We start from the raw sequence: 24210 nt of genomic DNA on the forward strand, positions 1-24210 counted from the left end.
TTCTCTTTTATTTTAATCTATTTTATAAAATAGACAATTTATTGGAAAATAAAGGGAAAGTTCTGTGTATCATATTGTCCTTCATCTTTGTTCTTGAAGATGATCAGTTTAGTTCCCTTGGCTGTATCACTTGAAGTACACAGTGTGGAGTAAGACTTGGTGGGAACTTGTGTATTTGTTATTAATGAGTTTGATATATATAGCACTAGTAGATGGAAGTGATTTTTTTTTAACCCTGAGGGCTTTGATTCTAAGGCTTATCTCAAACCATGGGCTTGGTGAGGATGTAAGAATGGATAGATCCATGTGTTAGTCTCTCAGGCATGCTGGCCAAGCTGGAGCAAATTCCTCTTTACTGTTGATTTTCAATTTGCATCACAGTCTCTGGACTTACTCAGGGTGCCAGTATTTTAAATCCTGGTCATTTCTGGGCACATTGTCTTCCTTTTTGAAAGCTTTCAAACACTTTCCTATGATGCATATATTCTTCATTAGATAAATGGATTTGCTCATGAACATGAAGCCTCTTCAGAGCAAGCCTTAAAGAAGTGTTTAAAGAGAACAGCTTATCTGTTTACATAGCTTGTAAGCAAAGGCTAAAATGAAAAATTATCGTATGAATATTTAATTAGCAAATCTATGGGGTTTTGTAACTCTAATAAAAAAAAAGCAGGCTGGTGCAACCTGATTGCTAACCCAGAATGTTGTTACAATATACAAATTCAAGTTATAGCAACACATGGGGTATTTTGTACCCAGCACATACTCACTGGAAGGGAAAGGTGAATGTTACAAAAAGCATTTCTCATTCCTCTGCTTCACTTTATTAGTAGCTCCTATGGGAACATTTGCTGAAGCACTCTGCTGGTCCTGCTATCAGGTTTCTAGGGGAGGAATTGCTCATTTTGCTTAGAACAACTCCATGCTCATTAGGTGTGATTGTCAAGTGATGAACATGCAGAGGGAGCAGCCATTGCTTCATTCACAAAGTGATGGGGGCTGTGAGCTGACTGCTGCTGCTAAGGGGCAAGACCATAGGGTTATCAGGGGGAATTCTGTTGAAGCTTCATCTTAATGCTTAAGAGGAGTCAAAAAACCCCAAATCCAGTCTTAAAACTTAGAGGAAGAAAATAGAGAATGAAACAAATACAGTGTCCTTTATAAAACTGTAGTTTGTCAAAATTTGGAAGAATTTGCTCAGTTGCACTTTTTCTTTCCCTTTCGACCTCCATCCCAAAATCTCAGGAAAGCGTATATTAGGACTGGAAGAGTTGCAGAGAGGAAAAGCAATATGGTCATTTATGGAATGGGACTCAGCAGATCTCATTGCAGCCTCCTGGTCAGAGTGGAGTCAGCTTTGGGATCAGACCACATTGCTCATGGCTTTTCCAGTTTGATTTTGAAAACTACCAAGGCTGGAGACTGCACAGCCTCTCTTAGGTGCCTATTCCATTTTACTTCATGATAAATTTCTCCCTTGGTTCTTCAAAAAAAAAAAAAAAAAGCCCCAAAAGCAAAAAGCCACTCTAATGACTAGAGGATAGATGCAAAAACCTTGGAAAGGCTAATCTAGGCAATAGAATTTACAGCATTATTTGATGTTAAAAGTCAGGAACTTGGTAATTGTATTGCTTTATCAAATCATGTTGCCAGCCCAGCCACTTCCCTCAGGAGAATTGCCTGGTTCTTACAGGAGGTGCAGCTCTGACATTTTCCCCCCAACTCCTCACTACCATGGTTTTTGTTTCTTTCACAGGTACCACCTACCTTTATTGTCAGATGTGAAACAGATTAAAAGGTTTATTTAAGTTCAGAAATATTTTTCTTAGCTGAGATTTAGCTTAGATGATTTTAATTTCTGTTACAGACCTGAAGAATGGTAGCCCAAAGGCTCTTCTGATTTCTGTGGCTGGGATTTTTTTCTAACTTAAATATTATGATCTAATAAGATTTAATCTCTTCCTGCAAATGCATATTTGCTGATGTCCTTAGGCCATCACAACTACAGTGGCACATCTGCCATAAACATACTGACCTCTTTTGGAAAGGGATTTTACTTTGTGCTGCATGATCCAATTACAGAGCTGCATAGAATATATTCCATTAAATATATGTATGTATTTTAAACAGGTTTCTGCTGAGTGTCACAGAACGGACTTGACCTTTTATCAGAAAGATACACTACAATAAGAGGATTTTCCAGATTGTTTTCCAAAGAAAGACATTCTCTGTAGATTTGAAGCCTTTGTAAGAAGATAATGCTCATTTGAAAAACTGCCGTTTGTAACAAATACCTCTTCAGTTCATAGAGAACTGTAATGCTTTGGGGGTACCTTCACTTTGTAAAACACTTGGAACCAGTTGATCTTTAAGATTTCCTTTCAATCCAAGTCATTCCATTCTAAAACATTGCATTTCAAGGGGCAATTCATTGCCCCTTCGCTTCTATACGCTGTTCTAATGCGTACTTGACTGAGTAGGCTACATAGTCAATTTGCAAATAGATTAAGTGCATTGGTCATGCAGAATGGATCTCAGAATCTAACCTGACTGTCCTGAACTCCCTGGCCCTTGCTGTGAGTTTAGCAAGGGCTGCACCATGTCCTGCTCCAGTGGCTGGGGCTGGGTCTTGGCCATGTGCCCTTCTAAGCAGTGGGCCTTGTAGAGCAGATGTCCATGGAGTGACTGGCCAAGAGCTGAGCCTGTCCAGCCTGTGGCATATTGTGGTGTACATGTTTGTGATGCTGTATGTCAGGATACTGTCTGGGTATGTATTTAATGAATTCTGGGAATAGAATTTAACAAATTCTATTTAAGGAGTGACTTCTAACAGTGCTCTCCTTGAAATTGCTGAGTAATACTGGCCAAAATGCCCTCTCTGTCTGCTGCATTATTGAAATACATGGGTATGGATGTGCTCTCCTGTTCTGCGCAGGGGATTTGAAAGCCCAAGGGCTTATGATGCAGTATAGCATTCACGTCAGTGAGCTCAGGCTCAGATCACTTATTTACCCATCCTTTTATGTGTCCTCTTTTGGATAAACACTCTGTTCAGCATTGTTGGCATGCTTTATTTTAAACTACCTGGCCTCACCTTCCCAGGAGCTCAGATCGCTTGGCTTAAACTTCAGCTGCTGGAGGTTGAGGCAGTGAGAGAGATCCCTGGCTGTGTTTCAGATTTGAAGCAGGAGTAGACAGATTTAATCTCTAATTCAGAGGACAGGGAGAAACATCAGTTTGTCTGTTCCAGAGGTGGCAATTTGGAGATCTCTGCTGGTTTCTCTCTCATCCCATACTCAGAGCCACAGCCTATCTTTCTCCACTTAAAGCAAGAGGAAACAAGGCACATCTGATGCTTTTGTGCCAAGCAAAGCCTGTACAACTTTGCTTTCAGGTCCTTTTGTAGTTTTTGGTACGGAGGAGACAGACCACAATGCCTTATCTTTGCATTCATATGGGAAATTTTAACTTTGCAGCAGATTCCTGGCCTTATTTAATCTTGCAGTATAGATGTTAGATACAGCAGGGGATTGAGTTTTGCTTCTAGTTCCAAGTCTACGTGTCCTGATTAATAACAGGGAGGAATCCTCTTAGAAGAATTTCTTTTCATACAGTGGAGGTTTGTGGTTGGTGTGATTTAAATCAGTGTCCTGTTTCAGCTTGCCTGCCTGATGATTTAGGTCTGTCCCTTACAACTGAAGGGAGTCTGTAGTTCAGTAGAAATGCAGTGCATCGATAGCATCTTTGTGAAGACTTTTCTATCCTGTTACCTGTAGCATTATAAGTTTTCCTTTTAAGCTTTTGATGGGATGGTTGTATTTTTGGCAGTCTAATCTGTTCTTCATTTTTTTGTGGAAATAAGTATTTTTTTGGTAGTAAATGCCTCAGCTAGAAGAAATGAAATTATTCAAGCATTTACAGTATACTCTCTTGATTCTTTAAGATGACTTTGAAAGCTCTTGATAGATTTTTAAATAAGGGTGAAAAATAGCACTACCACTCCCATCACTGCCCCTGCTTTTTTTGTCCTAAACTGCAAGCGCTGCAGCTGAAGCAGCTCTGGGTGCAGCGGGTGTTAGGAGACCCACACCCATCTTTATTTGTAGGATGAGACTTTCCACAGGGAGCAATCTCTGTTTATTTGTTTGTTTCTAGGACCAAAACAGTCCACAGGACTGTTGGAATCCAAGAACCTTCTCCCTAGATAACCATTAAGATGGTATGAAATGTGTCATAGTCTTTTTATAATCTGGATTAATTCATGAAGACCTCAGGCATTAACATTCTTCCACTTAACAGAAGCTTATAACACAGGGCTTCTTGAGGGGCTGGTGCCTTGGAGAGGCAAGTTCTTCAGTCTTACTCAAGTGGAGGTTAAAAAGTTTCTTCCACCTTCCCAGGGAAGTGGGGTATTCAATTCCTCTAAATGACTCACAGTATGAATGCACATACAGGTCATTGTTTTCAGGTGGTGTGTTAGGAGTTACTGACTCTAGGACTTTCACTGCCTTTATTTCTTCATGAAGTGCATCACATCAACTTGGGGAAAGTTAATGGAAAATGTCAAGCCACTTTTACTTTTTTTTTTTGGTAGTGTGTGAATCGGTTTTCACTGTATTAATTGATTTTACAAATGTGGGTGACTTTATTTTCTTCACAGTCATTTTAAAGATATGAAAGGAAAAGTATTGTGTAGCTAATTTGTTACAAAATCCCAAACTGTCATCATTTTAGTTTAATTGCAGTCAAGGTGAGTATTTTGTTTCCTGTTGGCATTCATTTAAGCCTTAAAGCAACAGGTAAGGTATGTGACAATCAACATGGCCATGGTTGGTTGTTGCTTCTGTGGCATATTCTGGAACTTCTGAATTTCCTAATGCTGGTGTATATAAACCCTCAGCTTTTGTTGTCACAAATTTGAAAAATCATCAGTAATTTCTGTTTTCATTTGGCACCTCAGTCCATTTTGATAGCACACCAGCCCAGCTGTCCTGGGTTTTAGAGTGAAATCACAAATGCAACTGCTGCATCCTCTCAGCTCCATGCAGCACTTTTTGTGGTGTATGATTAAAAAGCCTCAAGCATTCTTACCTTGTCATGCTGCTTTATCCCTCTCTTTGGCAGTCCTAATTCACCCACTTCAGGGGGAACTTTCTGGTTGAAAGCTGTAAAATGGTGTGCAATAATCACAATTTTTGCTCCTGTTAGGGCTTGAGGTTCTGTTTTTTCTGTGTCTTGATGAGCATTTGGTGGATCCATGGGAGCAGACCTGCTATAAATTCACTCTCATCTTATGAAACATCTCATTTTATAGTTGCCAGTGATAGTCTTGACAGGTTTACTGGGGCCACACTCAACCTTGAGCAGGGCTGTTTCTGTGTGGAAGCTCTTGATGGCATTAGAGAACGAGTTTTTTTGTTTTTTGCAGAAGGATCACCTTTTCCTGTGAGTGCATGTGTCTCTTTTCTGGGATGGTTACCTGTGCCTGGCATCCTCAAAGCCAAACATAATTTTTAGATTTGTAGCTTTTGAAACTCCACTTCCAAGAGCAGCTTACCTTTGGAGATATGCCACGGATGCTCTGTATCATGAATGAGTCTTATCTGTGTTTCTACGGATGTACCAGTCCTGCCTTTGCCTTCATTTGCTCCAGTGGTGGTGGGGGATGTGTCCATCCTGGGATGGAATCATAGAATACCAGGTTGGAAGGGACCTCACACATCATTTGGTTCAACCTTGTCTGGCAAAAACACAGTCTAGAGAAGATGCCCTAGCAGCCTGTCTAGCTGAATCTGAACTGCTCAATGTTGAGGAACCCCCAAATTCCCTGGGGAGATTATTCTAGTGGCTGATTGGTTCTCTTTGAAGTAGGATTTTCTACTGAACTTTGTGCCCAGAGGCAGGAACCTGTATGAAGCTCAAACCCTGTCAACATGGCCTGCCAAGTTTCTTTCTGTAAATTCAGAGACATCATGTGCAAATAATGTTTGACAACTGCATTGTAATATTGTGTGTTAATGACTAAGGGAATGCCATGTGCTTTATGCTTGCAAAACTTTGGAGCACAAGACAGTTGCTGGAGGACCTATATACGTGACTTTGTTTCATCTTCACACTCTGGAGTGAGATTGAACTTGGGCTTCCTGCCAGATGCCTGCTGGGTGGAAGTGCTGAGGGGTGGAGCCCTTCCACTAGTGCCTTTCCACCTGAAGACAGTGTTAATCCTTGCCTAGCTCAGAAAGTTCACATTTTGGGTTTTCTTCAGTCTTGAGTGGAGCATCTTGTCTACTTGTTTTGTCTCTAGAGACAGGATTCAATACAGATCCTGCATCTGGATTTTGCTACCCCAGCTTGGATACACAATGGCTTTTGTTAGATGCAAGATTTTTCTCCACTCTGAGAGATGTTCTCATTGTCAAAAGAAAATCTGCTCCAGAGAGAAATTTTATTCAAATAGACTTGGTAATATACCTGGTGCTAATTCAGGGCCAGGATATTGAGGTATTTACTTGGATCTGAAGAACCTGGATTTACCCAGTAATTTGTCAGAAGTACATCTGTCAGTTATTTCTGTACCTCTTCTGAGGGCTCGGTGGTGAGCTCGCCCTTCCAGCTCAGACTGGGAGCCTTGGTCAAAGCACTCCCTTTTCCCAGGATACCTGACAAAGGGAATTGAAACTGGCCATTTATGTGCCTAGTGATTACACGTTTTGAGCCTGTGTCCATGGTCCTCATGCTCAGGTACTCAAACAGGCGGCTTTTCTCATTGCTTTCATTAACAAGGTAGCTTTGGATATGTGCATTTCACATCCATCTCTTACTTTTCCCTTCATTTTTGCAGCGTTTAATGTCTCTATTTCAATTACACATTGAGAAAACCTGAGCGTAGAGGGGGCTTGCATTAGTTTCTGAGGAGGGCATCGGTTTGCATTCAGGCTTTCATTTAGCAGTCCTTGTAGCTAGGTGAAGTGCTTACTGTCTCCCAGATGGAATAAGTGTATGGATTATACCTCTCAAAAGAGTCAATTTACTTCTAATTCTTTCCCATTTTAATAAATAGTGATCAAATGTCTCTTTTAAGCTCAGTAGAACTTAAACATTTCATATGTTGATTATATTCTTGCTGTTACAGGCAGCTTTGCACATATTTAAAAATTCACTGAGGAGATACTCTTTTGATCCTAAGTGCAAATGTTATCCAAAAAACGTCACAGAGATTGTACATTATTTTAAGCTTTCCAGCTTGCATTTCTATGCAAGTCCTTAATTGAATATTTGCAAGAGGCAGTTGCACTCTACCTTGCCCTTTGCTTCAGCCCTCTGGCCCCACCCCTTTTAAAGCAGTGATCCCTTTTAAAGCATGGGGAAAGCTGGACTTTTCAGGGCTGTCTTCTACCAGCTCTCTGTCAGAAATTAGATCCCTTTCCTCTGCAGTAAAATTCTCAATGTGTCTGCACTGTAATATGCAACTGAAAATGTTGACTTTGTGTTCTTTACTTAAAAGCATTAATAGAAACTCAGCTGACAATATACTTGAGTAAACGGTGCCATGAGGATATAGTCCAAAATTTAATCTTTGAGTTGCTTGTGTGTTGTTTTCTTTAACATAATTCCTCACAATAGCTTCATTGTTCTGTGGAAAACAGCAGATTTTGCTTTTGTTTGCCTCGCAGTAGGGAGAAAGAATAGAATATGGAAGTAAGAAATCTGATGTTATTTTCCCTTGAATTTTTTTGGTCTGTTTCACAAATGACTTAAATTCAGAGCAAACTGTTCAGTAGGTGAATCTTGACAGGTGGTGTCTATACCACCTGATTAAAACCTTGAAGAACATAGAAAAAATTTACATTAAATAATTTAGACTCAAATGGAAAATGTTTTAACTGAAAATTTTGAAGCAAGAGGCTGTTATGCTGATCTACTAAATCTGGCTGTACAAATCTGGTGATTTGAGTTGAAGAGCTGACTATGTACACTGTTTCTTATAAAAGTTGTATGAAAATGAAAATACAGAAAATTAATGTTAATGTGGCAAATGTATTTTTAATAACTTACTGTCTTAGAAAGATCATTCGTTAAAATCATTATTCTTAATGTCTGTGTTGTGTAAGACTCATACAGGGATTGACATGAACTGGTACTCCAGCATTGGGACTTCACCACTGTCTTGGGGTAACCACTACTTACCTTGGCATGGCAGTGGCTTTTAACTAGTCCCTCAACAACTACTGATAAATAAAATGATATGTACCTGACTGGATAAAGTCCTGATTTATTTTCCTAGCTGACCCTGCTTTGAGCAGGCGGTCAGGCTGGAGACCTCTGGAGATACCTTCCAGCCTGGCTCATCCCGTGATCTTTGTGTGTATAAATGTGTGTGAGGGTGTAACCACATAATGTTTATGGATTATAAAGATAAACTGTGTGTATAAAGAAACATTGGGTGATTTCAGATGTAGCTATAATCAACTTTCACTCTGCTGGTTTCCTTTGCTCAGTCTGCCACGAAGAAACCCCGGAAGTCCCCAGCGGACAAGGGACGTTCTGACGCTGGAGCTCGAGGAGCAAGTCGTGGGAGAGCCAACGGCCACCCGCAGCAGAATGGAGAAGGGGACCCTGTCACCTTGTTCGAGGTGGTTAAGCTGGGAAAGAGTGCTATGCAGGTAAAATATCTACTTGTGTTCCTCCTCACAATTCAGTGTATCCTGACTGGAGTCCAGTCTAAGCTCTGCTTTTGTAAACAGTAGTATTTTCTCATGACTGCATTGGTCCAACAGACTGCGTAGGATAAAGTACAGGACTGAGTGGGTTCTGATTGAGGGCTGTCATGTATCCTGCTGAAGAACAAGAGACCTGGCAGGGTCAAATGTGTTTCAAATTCTCCATTATTTTGTTCATTACTCCTAAGTTAAAAATGTATGTTGATATTAAGCATAAAGCTTTATATGGGCAAAAAGTGTATGAAAGTAATGATGGATCCAAGCCTTTTTCGTTCACTTGTTTTTTCAAGAATACCTGCTCACACAAGCAGTTTGGAGCACTTTGCACTGCAACTTGCATTCCTGCACCATCAGGACAGCAGGTGAAGGATAAACTATTTGCCTAGACTTCCACTGAGTCTGAGGGAAAGCGTTGACACATCCTGAAGGGAAATTTTTATTTATTGTAAAATAAATTAGATTGTCCTAGTTGCCCCTAGAAATGTTTCTTACCCTCTTATGTTTTGATCAGTTCAGTTTACAGGATGTGGGGCCAGGTGAGTTGCACTTCCAGATCCAGTACAGATGATTAGTTTTGAGAGTGTTGTGTGGTTTTTAGTAAGCTGCTGTGCTGCAGCCCTTGGTTTGATATGCAAAGGAGAAACAATGGGCCCAAAACACTCTTCAGCCCATGTAGTCCAAAGCCAACAGTCATTCCTGCTCTGAAGGATTGTTTAAGCAAACCTCCTTTACTTAGCATTTCAACAACACAGGACTTAGGCAGTATCAGTTAGTTTGTTAATTTGTACTTTTCTCATGCTGACTAACATGAGAAAAGTACAAATTAGGAAAATTAGGTCCTAAGTCCCATTCTCAATATTAATTTTAGTATAGCTAAAACCTAAGCCTCTTTTAAATCTCACAGAAATCAAATATTGCAAATGAGTGAAAGTTGTTGAAAATTTTCTGTCTCAAACCTGTGAAAAGTATGAGATTCAATATTAAAGAAGTAATATACAAGAAGGAAATGAGAATTTTTGTTCTTCATAGTTTCTGTGTTTACACTTATTCAGGATTGACCCTTCTTATCTAGTAGGTGAAGACAGAACAAATTTACTTGTAACAAAGCTATGGATTCCTTATGCCTTTTTCTCCTACAACAGAGCTTCCAACTTTGGTTTTCAGCACTTTTTCAAATTTTGTTTTTGGCAGGCATTGAGGAAACATCTGGAGTCTATTTTCTGGTTTTACTGTGGTACAGAACATACAATATACTTTATGTAGTATAGTTGACTTAGAGTTGTTGATATTTGCAGAAGCCAAATGGAAAGGAATGAGCGACTGCTTTGATATTTGATGACTCTGTGTGTATGTGGAATTGACTTTGATACTTTTTATCTATTTCAAAAGAGATGCTGACACAAGTCTCCTGCAGATTAAATTTAAAAAAATTGTCTGCATGTTTGTATTAAGAAACCTTTGGAATTCAGATACAAAGAAATTGAGAAGTGGAGAATTTGTATATGCATGTAGATATTGCATGTATATGCATTTGTATATGTATATGGATGTATGTCTTTATATTCACATAAACATACCTGTATCCATAAATCACATATGCATGTGATGCAAACATACACACATGCCTAACCTGCAGATAGGAGAAAAAGTACACAGCACCAGCTATGCAGGGGAAGATTATATGCAATAGGAAAGGAATAGGCATGAGTATTTGAAGGCCTTGTTTATGCAAACCAGCATAAACAACTTGAGCCCTAATTTCAGGAGTATGCATTGCTTGGGCACCTTTGAAAAATTTACTGTTGGTAAAAATATCCTAAAGAATTAAAGAAACCCTACAGTAGGGAAGAGAATGCAAAATGTGATTTAATATTTTTTAACTTGCACTTCTGGACAATCATCTCATGTGAAACGAAGGTTCTGTAAAGCAAATTTATTAGTGTCTTTATACTTGTATTTTTCTGTAATAGCTTAGAGATTTTGATGTAACAATTAGGAATGCTTGGCATTTTTGTTTTTCATATTTTGATGTAGGTTTTTTGTTCAGCTTTAGCAATTTTGTCAATATTGCAGTTTTCAAAAAAGCACCATATATTTGTATTTGGCCGAACATATTATTTCTCAATACTTAGTTCTTTCCCTGTAATATGAACATACTTTTTTTTCTAGTGATCCTGAGTTTGCTTCTAGCAATGAAAACCCAGGAAAATTCAATTAATATTTTCTGAGATTACATGGAAATCATGTGCTTTCATTTCTGATCTATCATCTCCTGCTGTTTGCTTTTAGAATTATTTTTTAGCTGTTAGATTTTTCTGGCTTTGTGATGCCAATTCATAAAAGTCTTTTGCTGAATTCAATTTTCACTTCTAAGCTTCTCTATTTTGGTTCTCACAGCAGGATTCATTTATTACTTCTCTTCAGGCTTATTGCTGGTTGCTTCTTCCAGGGAAATAAAATCAGTTTAATTTTTTGTATTTCAAGTATACATAATTCCAGGACTGCTCTTTGCATAAAATCTTTGCCTCTGTCATGAGGTGCAGCTTGTGTCTTGCTTGAACTCTGTAAATCTATTTGATGCCCACATTAAGTTGGTATCAGATGGTTGTCGGTGGTTTTCATTTGCTCTGTAACCTTTTGTACAGTTAGTGCTTCAGAAATTGTTCTGTCAGCAGCTCTCTGTGTATGAAGTGTGACATGACCTTCTCATGCTTTCTGCAGGTACAGTTTCAAGTGTTACTCCATTAAGACTGTACATAGAACTTCTTAAGTGATTTTTGTTTTCATAGTTAAACATGATACTCTTCTGCTTTTTGTCATTTATCTCTTCCATATATTTATTTTTTAGTTATATCATTTTATGGCGACAGCTATATCCTCTACATTTCCCTACTCTGAACTTCCATAGGCAGAACAGTCTCTATCAGCATTTCTCATGGGCTCAGCTGCCCACTGGTGGGAATGAAGGCTTGGGTGAGCCTCTGCTCTTCCAGGTGAGCCACCCAAGCAGAGACTGACTGGTAGCTAAAATCTTCAGACATCTCTGCAGTGATCTCTGACCCTGCTGTTAAGATGACAGGGAAATAAAGAACTTGTGATGAGATCAGATTTTGTTTAGGACTCAGACTGCAAATTTCTCATGAGCTATGACCAGTTATCTGTAATGAAGTTTGTACTACTGGTGGTCAAACCAAGCATGGAAATGTTCTGCTTTCTTGTCTGCAAAGGGTTTTGTTCCCCTAGAACATCGGGAGAATGCATCATCAGTAACTAGGAGGTGTTCAGTACCAAAACATGAACAGATCTGTGCCTTGATAATTCTGCAATATTCCATACATTACCAGTCACCCTTAATTGTTGTTGGCAGTTCACTACAGAGTAGAGACTGATTTTGAGGGAAAAAAACTTTTAAAAATTGCTGTCTCTGCTTATGCTCAGCTAATAAAAGGTAATCTTGGTGTTGATTAGATATAGTTCAGAATAAATATGGCTCCGTTATATGCCAACAGGTATTTTAAGATAAGTATCCAAGTATCTAGTGTGTTGAAATGGAATTTTTTCATGATGCCACCAGTTCTTCCTTGTCTTTCCAGAAATCAGGGATGCACGGGGTTCCTCACTGTTCTTACCTGCCCATCTTGGCACGTGGGGATTTGTGTCCTTTGAGGTTCCCTCGCTGTCCAAGTGAAGCAGTATTTGTAGCTCTGCTTACCCTGCCTTGGGAAGTCCATCTCTGGCAATAGGTCAGACTTATTCCTGATTAGAGTGACTGTAGAACTGTATTTACCTTGTGCAGGAGGAATTATGTGTGTTTTTACATAGATCCTTGAGATTAAGAACATCAGAGCAGCTGTAACTGGATTGTACCAAAAATCCAACAGCCTATCACTGACAATGGCAGCTAAAAAAGGGAATAAGGTGGCAAAAAAGAATTTTGGGTGTTCTCCCTTCCTCTGACTGTTGGCACTTCAGGGCCACTCTGGTGTCTGTTTTCAGGGGCCTTAATGGATCTCTCTTCTCTGAGTTTCTTTTGTCCCTCTGGAAGTGTCTTTTGCCTGATCACATCTCTGTGTCTCCCTCAGCTATTTCTGAAAGCAAAGATCTTTGAAGATTAAAAATATACAGACATACATGAAGCATTTAACACATGCTCTTTGTGTTTAAATGCATGTTTTAGTTTAATTGGCCTTTATTGTATTTTAACTGCTGGATCCTCCAGTTGAAGGATGGATAATAACTCAGGGTTTCCCCAGATTGTCTCAGAAACTCCTGAGGAGTTTGAACATGCAGTCTCTAAAGTTTACTGGGCAAAATTACTGCATCTGTTATTAACATTTAAACTAGTATCTTCGTTTTGCTCGACAGATTTCTTCTGTAGCCTAATCTTGCTTTACTTTTGATTCCATGGTACTGAATTAAAAAAAAAAAAAAATAGGTACATGGTTTTACAGTTGTTACACTGGGAACAATTTAGCCACCAAATGAAGCATTAATTAATTAGAGGAGTATCCCTTAATACCAAATCAAATTTTCTGCAGTCATCACACAAGGCTTCTTTTCCCTTGTGATTTAATAAGATGTGAGATGATTTTGCTCTTAATGTGAACATAAGTGCCAGTAGTGCAGTGTGTGAAAGCATTTGTACCTGAAAATACTCATTATACTTGGAGGCAGAGAAGTCTTTTGCTGTCTAGAATGTTGATGTTTTTTGAAGTGTCTGGGGTGATCTGTGAACCCTTTACAAACTGTGGGAGCAAAGGAATGCAAATCAGGTGTTTTAATAAATTGATGGATCTCTTGCTGGAGTAACTCCATTTTGTTTTGGCACTCCTCCAAGTATATTTTCATTCTGGTGCTCAATGTTTATGAGCAGTTTTGATGCTTTGTGGCATCATTCATGCCCATGATTGGCTCAGCTTAAAGAGACACAGCCGCTTGGAAACGGTAACGTGTCAACTGTGAGAGATGAGCACCTGCAAAACTTCTGTACCACCTTAGAAAATCTTCTTGGTGAGAGCTTTGTGTGGTGCACCCACATTTTCTGAGCACTCAGGTGAGGAACTGCTGCTCTGAGTAGTGTGGATCTGCTGGGCAAGAGTGCCCAGCCTCAGGAGTTCCTGTGATTTTAGTCTATTTGAAAGCAGAATTTTCCCAGTACCTTTTATGCACTCAGTGTAATGCCAGTTAACCTTTACCATTCTAAGATTCTCCTAAGATAATATTTTTTTTTTCTTTTGGTAGTGTTTTTTCTCCCAAATGGTTCAATGTAACATGTTTCATTGATTTCCCCGTGTAATGATATTTAATACCCCGTCTACTGCATAGAAATAAGTTATTTACACAAAAATGCCAAACATATAATTCTGTATTGACAGTATAAATACCCTAGTTTTATTGGGAAGAAATACTTCTAGGATTGTATATTCCTTTCCTCTCTGTGCTTCAAAAATTAAAAAGTTACGTAGGTAGATGCTGCAGAAAACAAATTTTCTCATCTTTGCTTACTGTTACCTAAAGTGAGATTTTTTTGGGTTTTTTAAAGAAAATCATTTTGGCTTATCAGGAAGTGCATGATAGGTGTTAGCAAAGTATGAACTCTTTCATAATTTAAAATACAATCCTTAGAGAAAAAGAATAAAGTGCATGTCCTCAAGCTGCAGTTCATTTTTATTATCCTTATATTAGGTTTTCACTGGGTGTATATTAGACTTTCTGCCTGCAGTTTGGAATGCAGCCAGGCACTCGTCCTGGAGTGTACTGCCCAATCTAAATTGCACATACTTTCACACATTAGGAACCACCTTCTCTCCAGTAGCTATCCGTGTAATTTCTTCAGTTTTAACAAAATATAGCCTTAAAAGGCTTTTATTCCTTTTTTAAACAACCCAACCTAAACAGATTCCCTTAAAAATTTTTATGCAGAGTGTTTTAAGTCTCTCACTACTTGCCTTTTTTTTTTTTTTCCTGGGTCCTTATTTTTAATGTACTAAGTTCTTCTCACTATCTGTTAAAGTGTAATTTCTGCTTTTCTATTTGAGTTGCTCTTTATACAGGTTACTGAAATATTTAATGTCACAGTGCATTCCTTTTTTAATCAGTTTAAAGTTTCATTTGAGTGACTTTCGGTTTTTCACTGAAGTTGTTAGTGTAAGCTTTGACTTTTGGATTTTTTTCTACCTTGATGTAAACACATTGCACACCCATTCTAGAGTAATTTTTTTCTTTCATATTCACTGTAAATGAAGCATGTCCATGATCAGTGGTATGAAATGGCAAATTATATAAAGTTCTTTATACTCTATTTGCCTTGGTTTACAGTTGACTGAGATCTTCCATTTTAACATGAACTTTGTATATGGTGTAATTTGTTTTCCCTTTTGTTTGTAGCACTGTTGCCATATGTTTACTTAATTGAAATTGTGAAATAGTTTTTTTTTAAATCAACTTTCATTAATATTTAGTGGGACTGTGCTAATTTACAGGAGCTGGCAAGGTGTCCTCTGCAGTCAGTCCTTCTGCTTCCGCCAGCACTTAATGCTCCTAAATTCTCTCGCGCTGGAGGAATATGAAATGGATCCATAGCTGCAAAGCCTAAAGGAGTTAATAAGATCACTAGCTTCATTATTTAATTCATTGAATCTGACTTGCTTTTACTGGCAACCCCAAGCTGCTGTTCCTCTTCAGCACCATAAAATGCTTTGGTTTATCTTTTAGCAGACTTTGAGATGTGGTCAATATTTCTGCAAGTTGATCGATTTGAAGTTGTTTACTCAGGCTGTGGATCTATTCTGCTACTTGCTTGACTTCATTTAGGCTTCTTACTTCTTTAGGGTTGCTTACCTGCCATATTCTTCAAATTATGCTCCATAGTTGTTCTTAAAACAGAATCATCAGAGAGTTCATTTCTGTGAGATTCTCTTGAAAACTGTTGCAGGCTTTGGAAAATCTTTGTACTGACTACATTTGTACCATACATCGTCTGCCATTTGCGGGAAACCTTGATTTTTTTTTTACTCAGTTCTCATAAGAATAGAAGCCATTTCATAATTTAAAAAAAAAACAGTTTGAGTCTTATTTTTGTTATGTACCTGTATGGGCTTGTTGACTGACCCAGAGATGTGGTGCATGTATGTAAGTGTGTGTGTATATGTGTTTAGATGTGTCCTGACAGCAGGGAGTGGAGGAAGGTTGTTGGTGTTACTGGAGTCATTTGGAGGTTTTATTTGTGGAATTAAGCTCATTGCCAAGGGAGCCTTTTCCTTGTGCATGTGCCTTGAAGTTGGTGAATCCCAAAAGCATGGGTGTGCTGCCCCTGGGCAGGCTGCAGCACATGTCCTTTAGGTCCTGTGCCTCCCCAGAATGCTGACTTTATCATGTATTTCATGCACAGCATGTAAGTGCACACTTCCATATGCTAAATCCATGCTCCCCCCTGCATCTGAAGGTAAAAACATCTGGAAGCAGATGGATACCACTGGAGCAGCTCATGGAATCTATTGCTGCCTTCTTTTCTAGGTGTTTTGTGGAAGTAGGCTGGGAGACTTGTGGGGATGAATTCTGGGAGTTGGAACCTGCTTGTAGCTACCTCCTTTCCAAAAGGGCCACCTGGTCCTTCCCTCTTGTCACCTCACATGCCTTCAAGGTGTTAATGATCTGTGCTTGGGTCAGGTGACAGGGAGGGGCAAGAACAGGACATCTCTGGGCAAGGGCATCAAATGTGGGCCATTTCCCTGAGTTTGCTCTTGGATTATGTATAAAAAGAGGGTTTGCTGTAACCTGGGACCTGTTGGTTAGAAATCCTTGGTTTTAATAGGAGTCCTTCTCTCTGTGCATATTTATGCAAAATAATTCCATTTTTGGCAAGGCTTGCATGTTGCACCATTTGCTACAGTGCTGCCTGTGGTTTGATTCCTTTTTTGCTTGTATTCAATTTTTTTTCCTGATATTTGTATTACTGCTGTTTTGTCTTGGTTCAGTTGATACTTGGTCTCTCTTTTGGGTCTAATGTGTGTCATTTTTATTTATTCATGTAGGGTTTTCAGTTTTTATAGCTCTTTTCTGTTACATCAAAAGTCAACAGTTTGAGTAAGTTCCAACTGTTGTAGCATATGTAGTCTGGCTTCATCATCTCCTGTTGCCTTAAACTGTAATCTCTAACAAAATTAGGCAGCCAGCATGCCAAGCGTGCGCAGGGGCTGAGTGTGTGGGCCTGTGGGTGTTATTTTGGGGCACTGATTTTTAGGGCTTAGTGAATGCAGTTCGTGTGTGGCTCTGTGCTGATGCTGGCAGGTCAGGTGCCTGTATGTGATTTGTTTCCTGCAGCCCCTCAGTCAGTGGGGCTCTCTTGGGGTAAACACAACATTGTGCAGCTCAATTACATTGTCCAGCTCTCCGCAGGTACCTGTTCGGAGCAGGGAGTTACACTGACTGTGTGTGAGAACCTTTGCTCTGATTTTTCTGTTTTTCTTATCTACTGCTGCCACTGAAGACTGCACTGCCTCAAGTCTGGTACCCAAGTCTGGAGATGAGCCACTTATCTTTATTTTTCTGTAAATTGCATGATGGTTTTGGGTTGAAAGTGCAAGTGCTGCACTGGTAGGACAGAGTGGGCTCCCAGTGCCCAAGGACACAGTGTGTCCCACACAATTCTTTTTGTACGACAGACAAAAAATAGAAGTGAGAGGAGCTGCCCTGATGCTGCAGTTTGAGATAGTGCTGCAAAAATCATCTAAATAATAGTATAAAAGAAACAGAAGAAAAATTTAAAGGTATTCCTTCACATTTCTTCCCTTGCCTCCCCATATTTTTAAGTCCAGATGGGTCCATTGGCAGTATTTATAGCACAATCCATGAGAAGCTGCAGTGGTATGGCTGAAGAGGCAGTGTGTTGTAGCAACAAACAGGAGTAAGACTGAACATGGGAGGGAATTTCTTGGGCCAGCCTTACTTCCACAGGGAGTGTTTTCTGTGAAACTCAGCTGTGGATAATGAACAGATGCTGGGAAACTAGTTATTAACACTCAGGGAAAGCAGCTGGGATTTCCCAGGCTGAAAGAAGAATATAGTAGACTTCAGAAACTGTCAGGAGATGTGTGACAAGAGTGGGCAAGGATAGAGATACAGAATTATTTCTGAGCAAGCCACATGGCACAGATAGGAATATTCTGCCTGGAAAGAGGTGACCAGATGGGAGCATGCAAAATGCAAACAGGAGCTTGGAGTTTGTTTTTTCTTGTTTCATAAGAATTGGGTCACGTCAAGTGGATCTAACAATTGTCAAGTTTAAAACACAATTATTATTTTGTTTTGCAATTATTCTTTTATTTTGCACAATGCTGCAAGACAATGTAGATATAAAGCTGGTTTAGACAGACATATCTATGAGAGAAGAAATTTGCTGGGGTCTTAAGGGTCTGGGACAATAACTCAAAAATATCAGTGTGTTCTTGAACTTTTCTTATGCTTTTCTCTACGTGTATAAGCCCTGTTGGGCAGGCAAACCTGTTGCCTGGCCCTGCACAGCTGCTATTTTCTTTAGTGTAAAAAATGGCTCTGGCAATTGCATGTTCTGATATCTACAGTAATAGAGCTGTTCAAACAAATCTTGTAAATTGGTAGTACACCAACAGCCTGGTCATTAAGCTCTGTCAATATTTGGTGTAGTAAATACTTTTTACATTCGGCTACACTTGGTTTCTGTGCCCTAGAGAATTTTGCTGATTGATTGAAATAATTGATATTTCCACTAACAGGTCTGAATTCATGATGAAATAACAGTGAGATAACATTCTAGATAACTGGTTTTGTGCTGCTGCTTCCTCAACTTGTGTGAAGCTTAGAGGCCAAGACTTGCTTTCTAATTTCTTCTAAGTAGCAGATGGACCCCTTTTTAAGATTGCTTCTCCTACAGGGTGTGTGTGTGGGGGATGTGTGTGTGTTTTGGGAGGCAAAACCTGTGAAAACTGAGTTTCCTGGCAAATTGGGTGTTTAGAGATTGATGCTGTTTGTTGGATAACATGATAGTACTGCTAGTCTGCTCCTGGCTCAAGGGTGAGTGTAGTGCTGTGTGTTAAACATGGAGTGCTTTGGCTCAGTTCAGAGTTCTCTGTGTCTCTGGTACACATACAAGTGGTTTGCTGCATCCTTTTCCTCACACACCTGCCAAGGGTAGTCTTGGGAGTTTGCACTTGGATAAACTGGAAACTGCAGAGGGATTTTTCAAGATCCCACCTTACAGCTACTAATTAAGAAAAAGGCAGATTTTTCTAAGAGATCAAATTTGGATTTTTTTTTGCCTTTCCTATTGATTTCTTTTTAGCATGGTAGAGGACAGTTGTGTGGGTATGGTGGGGTGTTTGTGTGTGTGGTTATTTAATTTTATAGAAATTCATTGTAGACCTGAACTGTCCAGAATAAACTAATCTATTTGCAAGGTGTGCTCTGATAACATAATCGAGCTTTTCCTAATGAATGCTGTTGCATGTGAGGAACAGAAAAGTTTCCTTTCCCTCATAAAATAAGTAAAGCATAATATTTGATTACATTCAATATACACAATTCCTTACCTACAGTGTTTATGTACCTGAGGAGCTTGGAATATCAGAGATGATGAAAATAGCTCCTGGCTAACTGTAGTTCTGAGGGCAGGTAAAAACTGAGTGTCCTATCCTGTGATCCAGGTAGCTTACAAACACCCTAAGTCCAACTTCTCTGTGTTATTTTATTTACTACGTATTCCTCATTATATTTTGTTTTCCTGAACTATTTACAGTGTTCCTGAGTGACTGAATGAGATATTAACTATGCAATATAAAATCAGTATTTATCCCAAAGTATTTCTACTCATCGGTTTTCTGGGAATATATGTTAGTCATTCTGAATAGAGTAGCAATATTTGGGGTTTTTTTCAACACAATTTTAAAACTGAAAAAATTCTCTAAGTAGTGTTGGGGAATTACAGTAATTTCAATTTGAACTTGTATTTATACAATATAATACCAGAAAATGGTGCATATAGTTCTACTCTCTAACAATATTTGTTCTGTCTCCACCTTGAGAGAAGGTGCATATATCTGAATTTGTAAACATGTATAATTATGCAGAGAGAGAAGGTGCAGATACCTGAATTTGTACACATGTATAATTATGCAAAATAAATACTCAAATATAAAATTATATTCTAAAAAGAATAAGTAATTTGCCTTTAATAAAACACTTTTTAAAAGTCTCTGATAAATATTCTTTTTTTCTTGACAGTCTGTGGTGGACGACTGGATTGAATCATATAAACAAGACAGGGACATAGCACTTCTGGATTTAATCAACTTCTTTATCCAGTGTTCAGGATGTCGAGGTACAGAACATGGGAAACAAGTTGTATAGAATAAATCTGACCTACAAACGTGTGTTAATGCAAATGCTGGTAAAGATGGGGAAGACACTTGGATTGGTGCTCCTTGTGTGCATGATTTGTATAGAAATACTGTCTGCATTCCAGAATAACTTGATTTAAAGCTTGTTTGTCAAGGGCTACCCTTTTTCTTTCTCACTTTCCTGTCATCATGCCAAAGTGTACAAATCCTCACTGAGACATTCTACTCATCAGCAGCAGGAGACAAAAGATCTGGTACTCCAGGTAGGCATAGCTTTATTTTCCCTTTTTGTTTCTTCCCAGTTTTTTTATTGCAAAAAATTAGTAGGTAACGATACCTTAACTTTGATATTTTTTCTTTCTTTTAGGAAAATGATTTTTTTTTTAACTGAAGAGGAAGGAATCAGGCTTCAATTCACAGCAAGAAGAATTTCCTGTGGATGAAGCATCAGTGTTATTTGTTCCTCTGTGATCCTTTATCACGTCAGCAGCGAGTGCCCTGCCTTTTATACCCTACTTAAGTAGTCTCCATTACCAGGCTGCAGCAGTCAGCCATTCTAGCATTCTGTTGCCACACTGTGCCTTCTAATGAATTTTTCATGTGTTGTCTTTTTTCAGTTAACTCAGCCTTGAAAAGAGACAGAGCTCCACTCTCTCTGTAGTACCCAGAACCAAGCTATTTACTGTTTTCTGATGCTTCCTAGAATTTACTTCAAATAGAGTTGAAAACAACTAATTAAGAAAATTCTAAGAGATCAAATTGTTTGGATTTTTTAGAAATAATTTAGAAATTCTTTTTCTTTATTTTGTATCTGATGTGGGAATACACCTTTAAGCATCAAATGGTCTGGGTAGAAGTCCCTTTTCTTCTTTCTTATGTATAAGGTGAAGTCTTGAGTAGTTAAAAGCATCAGAGAAAAGAAATAAGAACCATCAGCAGCTTCAGCAACCCTTTTTCATAGCTGAAGGAAATAAACTTATTTTGTGGATGACAGGAAAGACTGAAGCTCTGGGAGCATCTGTGAAAGGGCTGAAGGATAGGGCTTAGGTTACCAGCCTGTGTCAATGTCTGCACTGTTCACACAGAACCCCTGAAACCTTTTCCAGTTGTGTTTGGCAGCTTATGTGAACGTAGTTGTATTCTGTGTGCTTTTTCTTTTTTTTTTAACTCTCTCCTGAAGGTGTGTATATGAAAAAAAAGCAACCCCACAAGCTTATTTGTAAGGATTTGGGCAGCATTAAACCAAAGGCATCCTTGGCCATATGTTTATATTGTTGATGCAAGCTTTTGGTGAAGGCATATCATAAATACCTTCATTCCCCTGCTGCTCTCTAATTTATTCTCCCTTTCTTTCTCCTCATTAGAGAAAGCAGTGCTCTGATCAGACTCCTATTTTTTAAACCCCTTGTTGGTGAGTGATGCAGGCTGAATGCCCACTGTCAGCCATCTGCTGCTGGAGCAAGTGCTTCCCAGAAAAGCTTTCTGTTTCTGGCTGGGAGGCAGTAGCACTGCGAGTGCCTGATGTCACTGACTTACTTGGCTTTTCCTTGAATGGTGACTTTTCATTTTCAGTGCTCTGCTCTGTATCCCAGGGCTATCTCTGCTGAGCTTCTTTCAGTGCCTTCTCCTCCCAAACAGCAATGGTAGGAGAAAGGAAGCAAAAATTTCTTATCCCCAATCTATAATGTGTTTGGGAGATTTATTCCTGTGCTGGAATTTTTGCAGTGGGTACAGTAACAGCTGTAGAACAGGGTTAAAATCCTGGCAATTCTTTGCAGTTTCCAGTAATATACTTGTTTTCTAGAATAAATAAGCGCTTATCAGAAGAGAGTGGATTTTATTGGTAGTCCACCTAGGGTAAAGTGCATACCAAGCTGTCCTTAATGGAAATGAGAAATAGGGGTTGTTACATATTTTGTGAGGAAGACAAAGGTTCATTTTTACGGAAAGATCATATGTTATGACATCTTTATTTCCCTTTAGAGACTTCGTTGACATTCTTGCTTATTTCTAGTTCTCATAAATATAATCACCCCTTGTGAATCTCAACAACTGCTTTATCTTCCTTAATTTTCTTCTTTTGAATTTGCTCCACTAACATTGTCTTGGATTCTCTAGCCTCCTTTCCCAAAGTTGGATCTAAATGATGAATGATAATATATCTAAGTTTGTGATCATTAACTGAAGGGAGAAGGAGAACTAACTTGGGACGAAGTTTCTCAGGAAATTGTGATCCTAGGTTTAAAAATCTGCCATTTCAATAGTGCTTAGAATCACTTAGTATCTAAATATATGTAAAGTACATTTAGCTTGATGTGTCTTTCAGAAGTTTTGAGCAGGTGGAAGAGTGTGTGTCCATTTACTGGCTTTAATTAGACACTGAGGCACCAAACTTTCATTTAGCAGCACTATTGACCCTGAAAAAATACCTTTCTGTTTAGAGAAACATTAATTTTTATGTATTTATCCCATTCTCTTGGGCAGCACAGATGCTTGAATGAACCTCTTGGCATCTTCCAGCTTTGCTTGTAGCTGTTGCTGAAATGAGAAGTGATCTCTTGTAAATATGAGTAAGCAGGTGTATTATGTAAATTGTTAATACTAACAATTGTTAAATTAGTGGCTTCTGCTGGTGAATGTAAAATACCTGTGCAAAAATTAAAATTCAATAAATATTCAAGCATATCTGTCCTTTGTCAACTCTTCTGATTATCTAGTTAATGTATGTCCATTAAAAACATAGGAGATTAGGTTTTAGTGTGACTCCAGTAATCTTTCTGTGTTTTTAGAGTGCTAGTTGCTGTAAATGAGAAGTTTCCTGTATTGAACTGTCAAAACATCTCAGTTCAATAAGCAGATTTGCATGGGAGTTGGTCACTTGTCATGTCATCTTTCCTCTAGTTTGCCTGCTCAATCTGTACATATGTTGCCTTTGCTAATTTTGATTACAAAGAAGTGAAATGGTTATGTAAACAACTTTATCTTGCTTGCTTTTTTCATTTGAGAATACAAAAAATGTCCCTGCCTTTCACAGCTTGTCTGTATAGTCTTTTCCATCATGTTATGTTGAATTTTTGTGGCAGAAAAATGGTTAACAAGGACTGATACATTCAGCGATTCACTTTTTGTTTCTAACCCTTTTAAAATGTGTTGCTGCTTCTGGAGGGAGGATCTTGTATCAGATAGTACCTTAGAAAGATAAAAAGGTAAGTGTTAAAATACTACTTCTTTATGGAAAAACAGCAAAAATGCTGTTTGCCATCCTTGAAAATAAAACAGGTATGTCTGTTGGTAGTAGGTATTTATTTTCCGTAGGATTTACAATCTGTAAAGCAGGTGGTGTTGTATTTGCCTTCTTATTTCTAAGTCAGGAGCAAAATTTCAGAGTTTTCATTATTAGGGAACTTTTTGACATTAGCTTGTAATGATAAAGGCCTTTTTTCAGTTAAGTGCCACTGGACTGGGAGTGGAGATGTGTCTACACTACTCAGCTTTTTTCCATCTCCATTGCTGGTGCTTTGGTCTGCAGCATTGTGGATTCAGGCACTCTCCTTCCTTGCAGAAGTGTTACAGTTCAATGTTTAGTGTTTTCTGGGGGGTTTTGTGAGCTCTTTTCCATTGTTTTCTTCTTTGTAGCTTTTCCCCCTTTTTTATCTTCTCCTTTTGAATGTTTATGTAAAGCACAGAATTGAGTGCTGAGCTCTCTGAGCTGGTTGCAAGCAAACTGAAATGTCTAATCAGCAATATGTATGTGAGGTCCCAGAAGGATTATAACTGTGTCAGTGTGATGCTGCATCAGGGCTAATTAGCTCTGCCTCTCAGACTGAGTAATTAGCTCAGGTATCCTGCTCTGCTGCTATGACAACCAGGCTGTTTCCATTTCTGGAGCTCCCTGGATTTAGAGCTGACTTGGGTATCTGCATGGCTGTCATCTTGTGCCTTCTGTTATTGATAGAAAACAAACAGAAAGCTCCTCGAGCACTCTGACCTTTCTACATTTTCAAGGCAGAGAGCCATGCATGTGGAATAAATATTTTTTTTCCTAACCAGAAGCAATTAGTGGTTGAAACAGCCTCTTGAGCTGTGAAGGAAAACCAGCCACTGAGTCCATGGGAGAA

At 38.8% G+C, this 24210-nt stretch overlaps 1 protein-coding gene across 2 annotated transcripts in view; it reads left to right on the forward strand.

Moving 5' to 3' along the window:
• STAG1 (stromal antigen 1) overlaps positions 1-24210 on the forward strand; it is a 165066-nt gene that overhangs the window by 47503 nt on the left and 93353 nt on the right. For both annotated transcript variants that reach the window (XM_053986886.1, XM_053986887.1), the window contains 2 exons: positions 8499-8663; positions 19977-20073. In XM_053986886.1, the coding sequence (XP_053842861.1) occupies positions 8499-8663; positions 19977-20073 (262 nt within the window). The remainder of the gene's footprint in view (positions 1-8498; positions 8664-19976; positions 20074-24210) is intronic.

This window comes from Vidua macroura, chromosome 10 (assembly GCF_024509145.1).
Source record: "Vidua macroura isolate BioBank_ID:100142 chromosome 10, ASM2450914v1, whole genome shotgun sequence".
Classification (NCBI taxonomy): domain Eukaryota; kingdom Metazoa; phylum Chordata; class Aves; order Passeriformes; family Viduidae; genus Vidua; species Vidua macroura.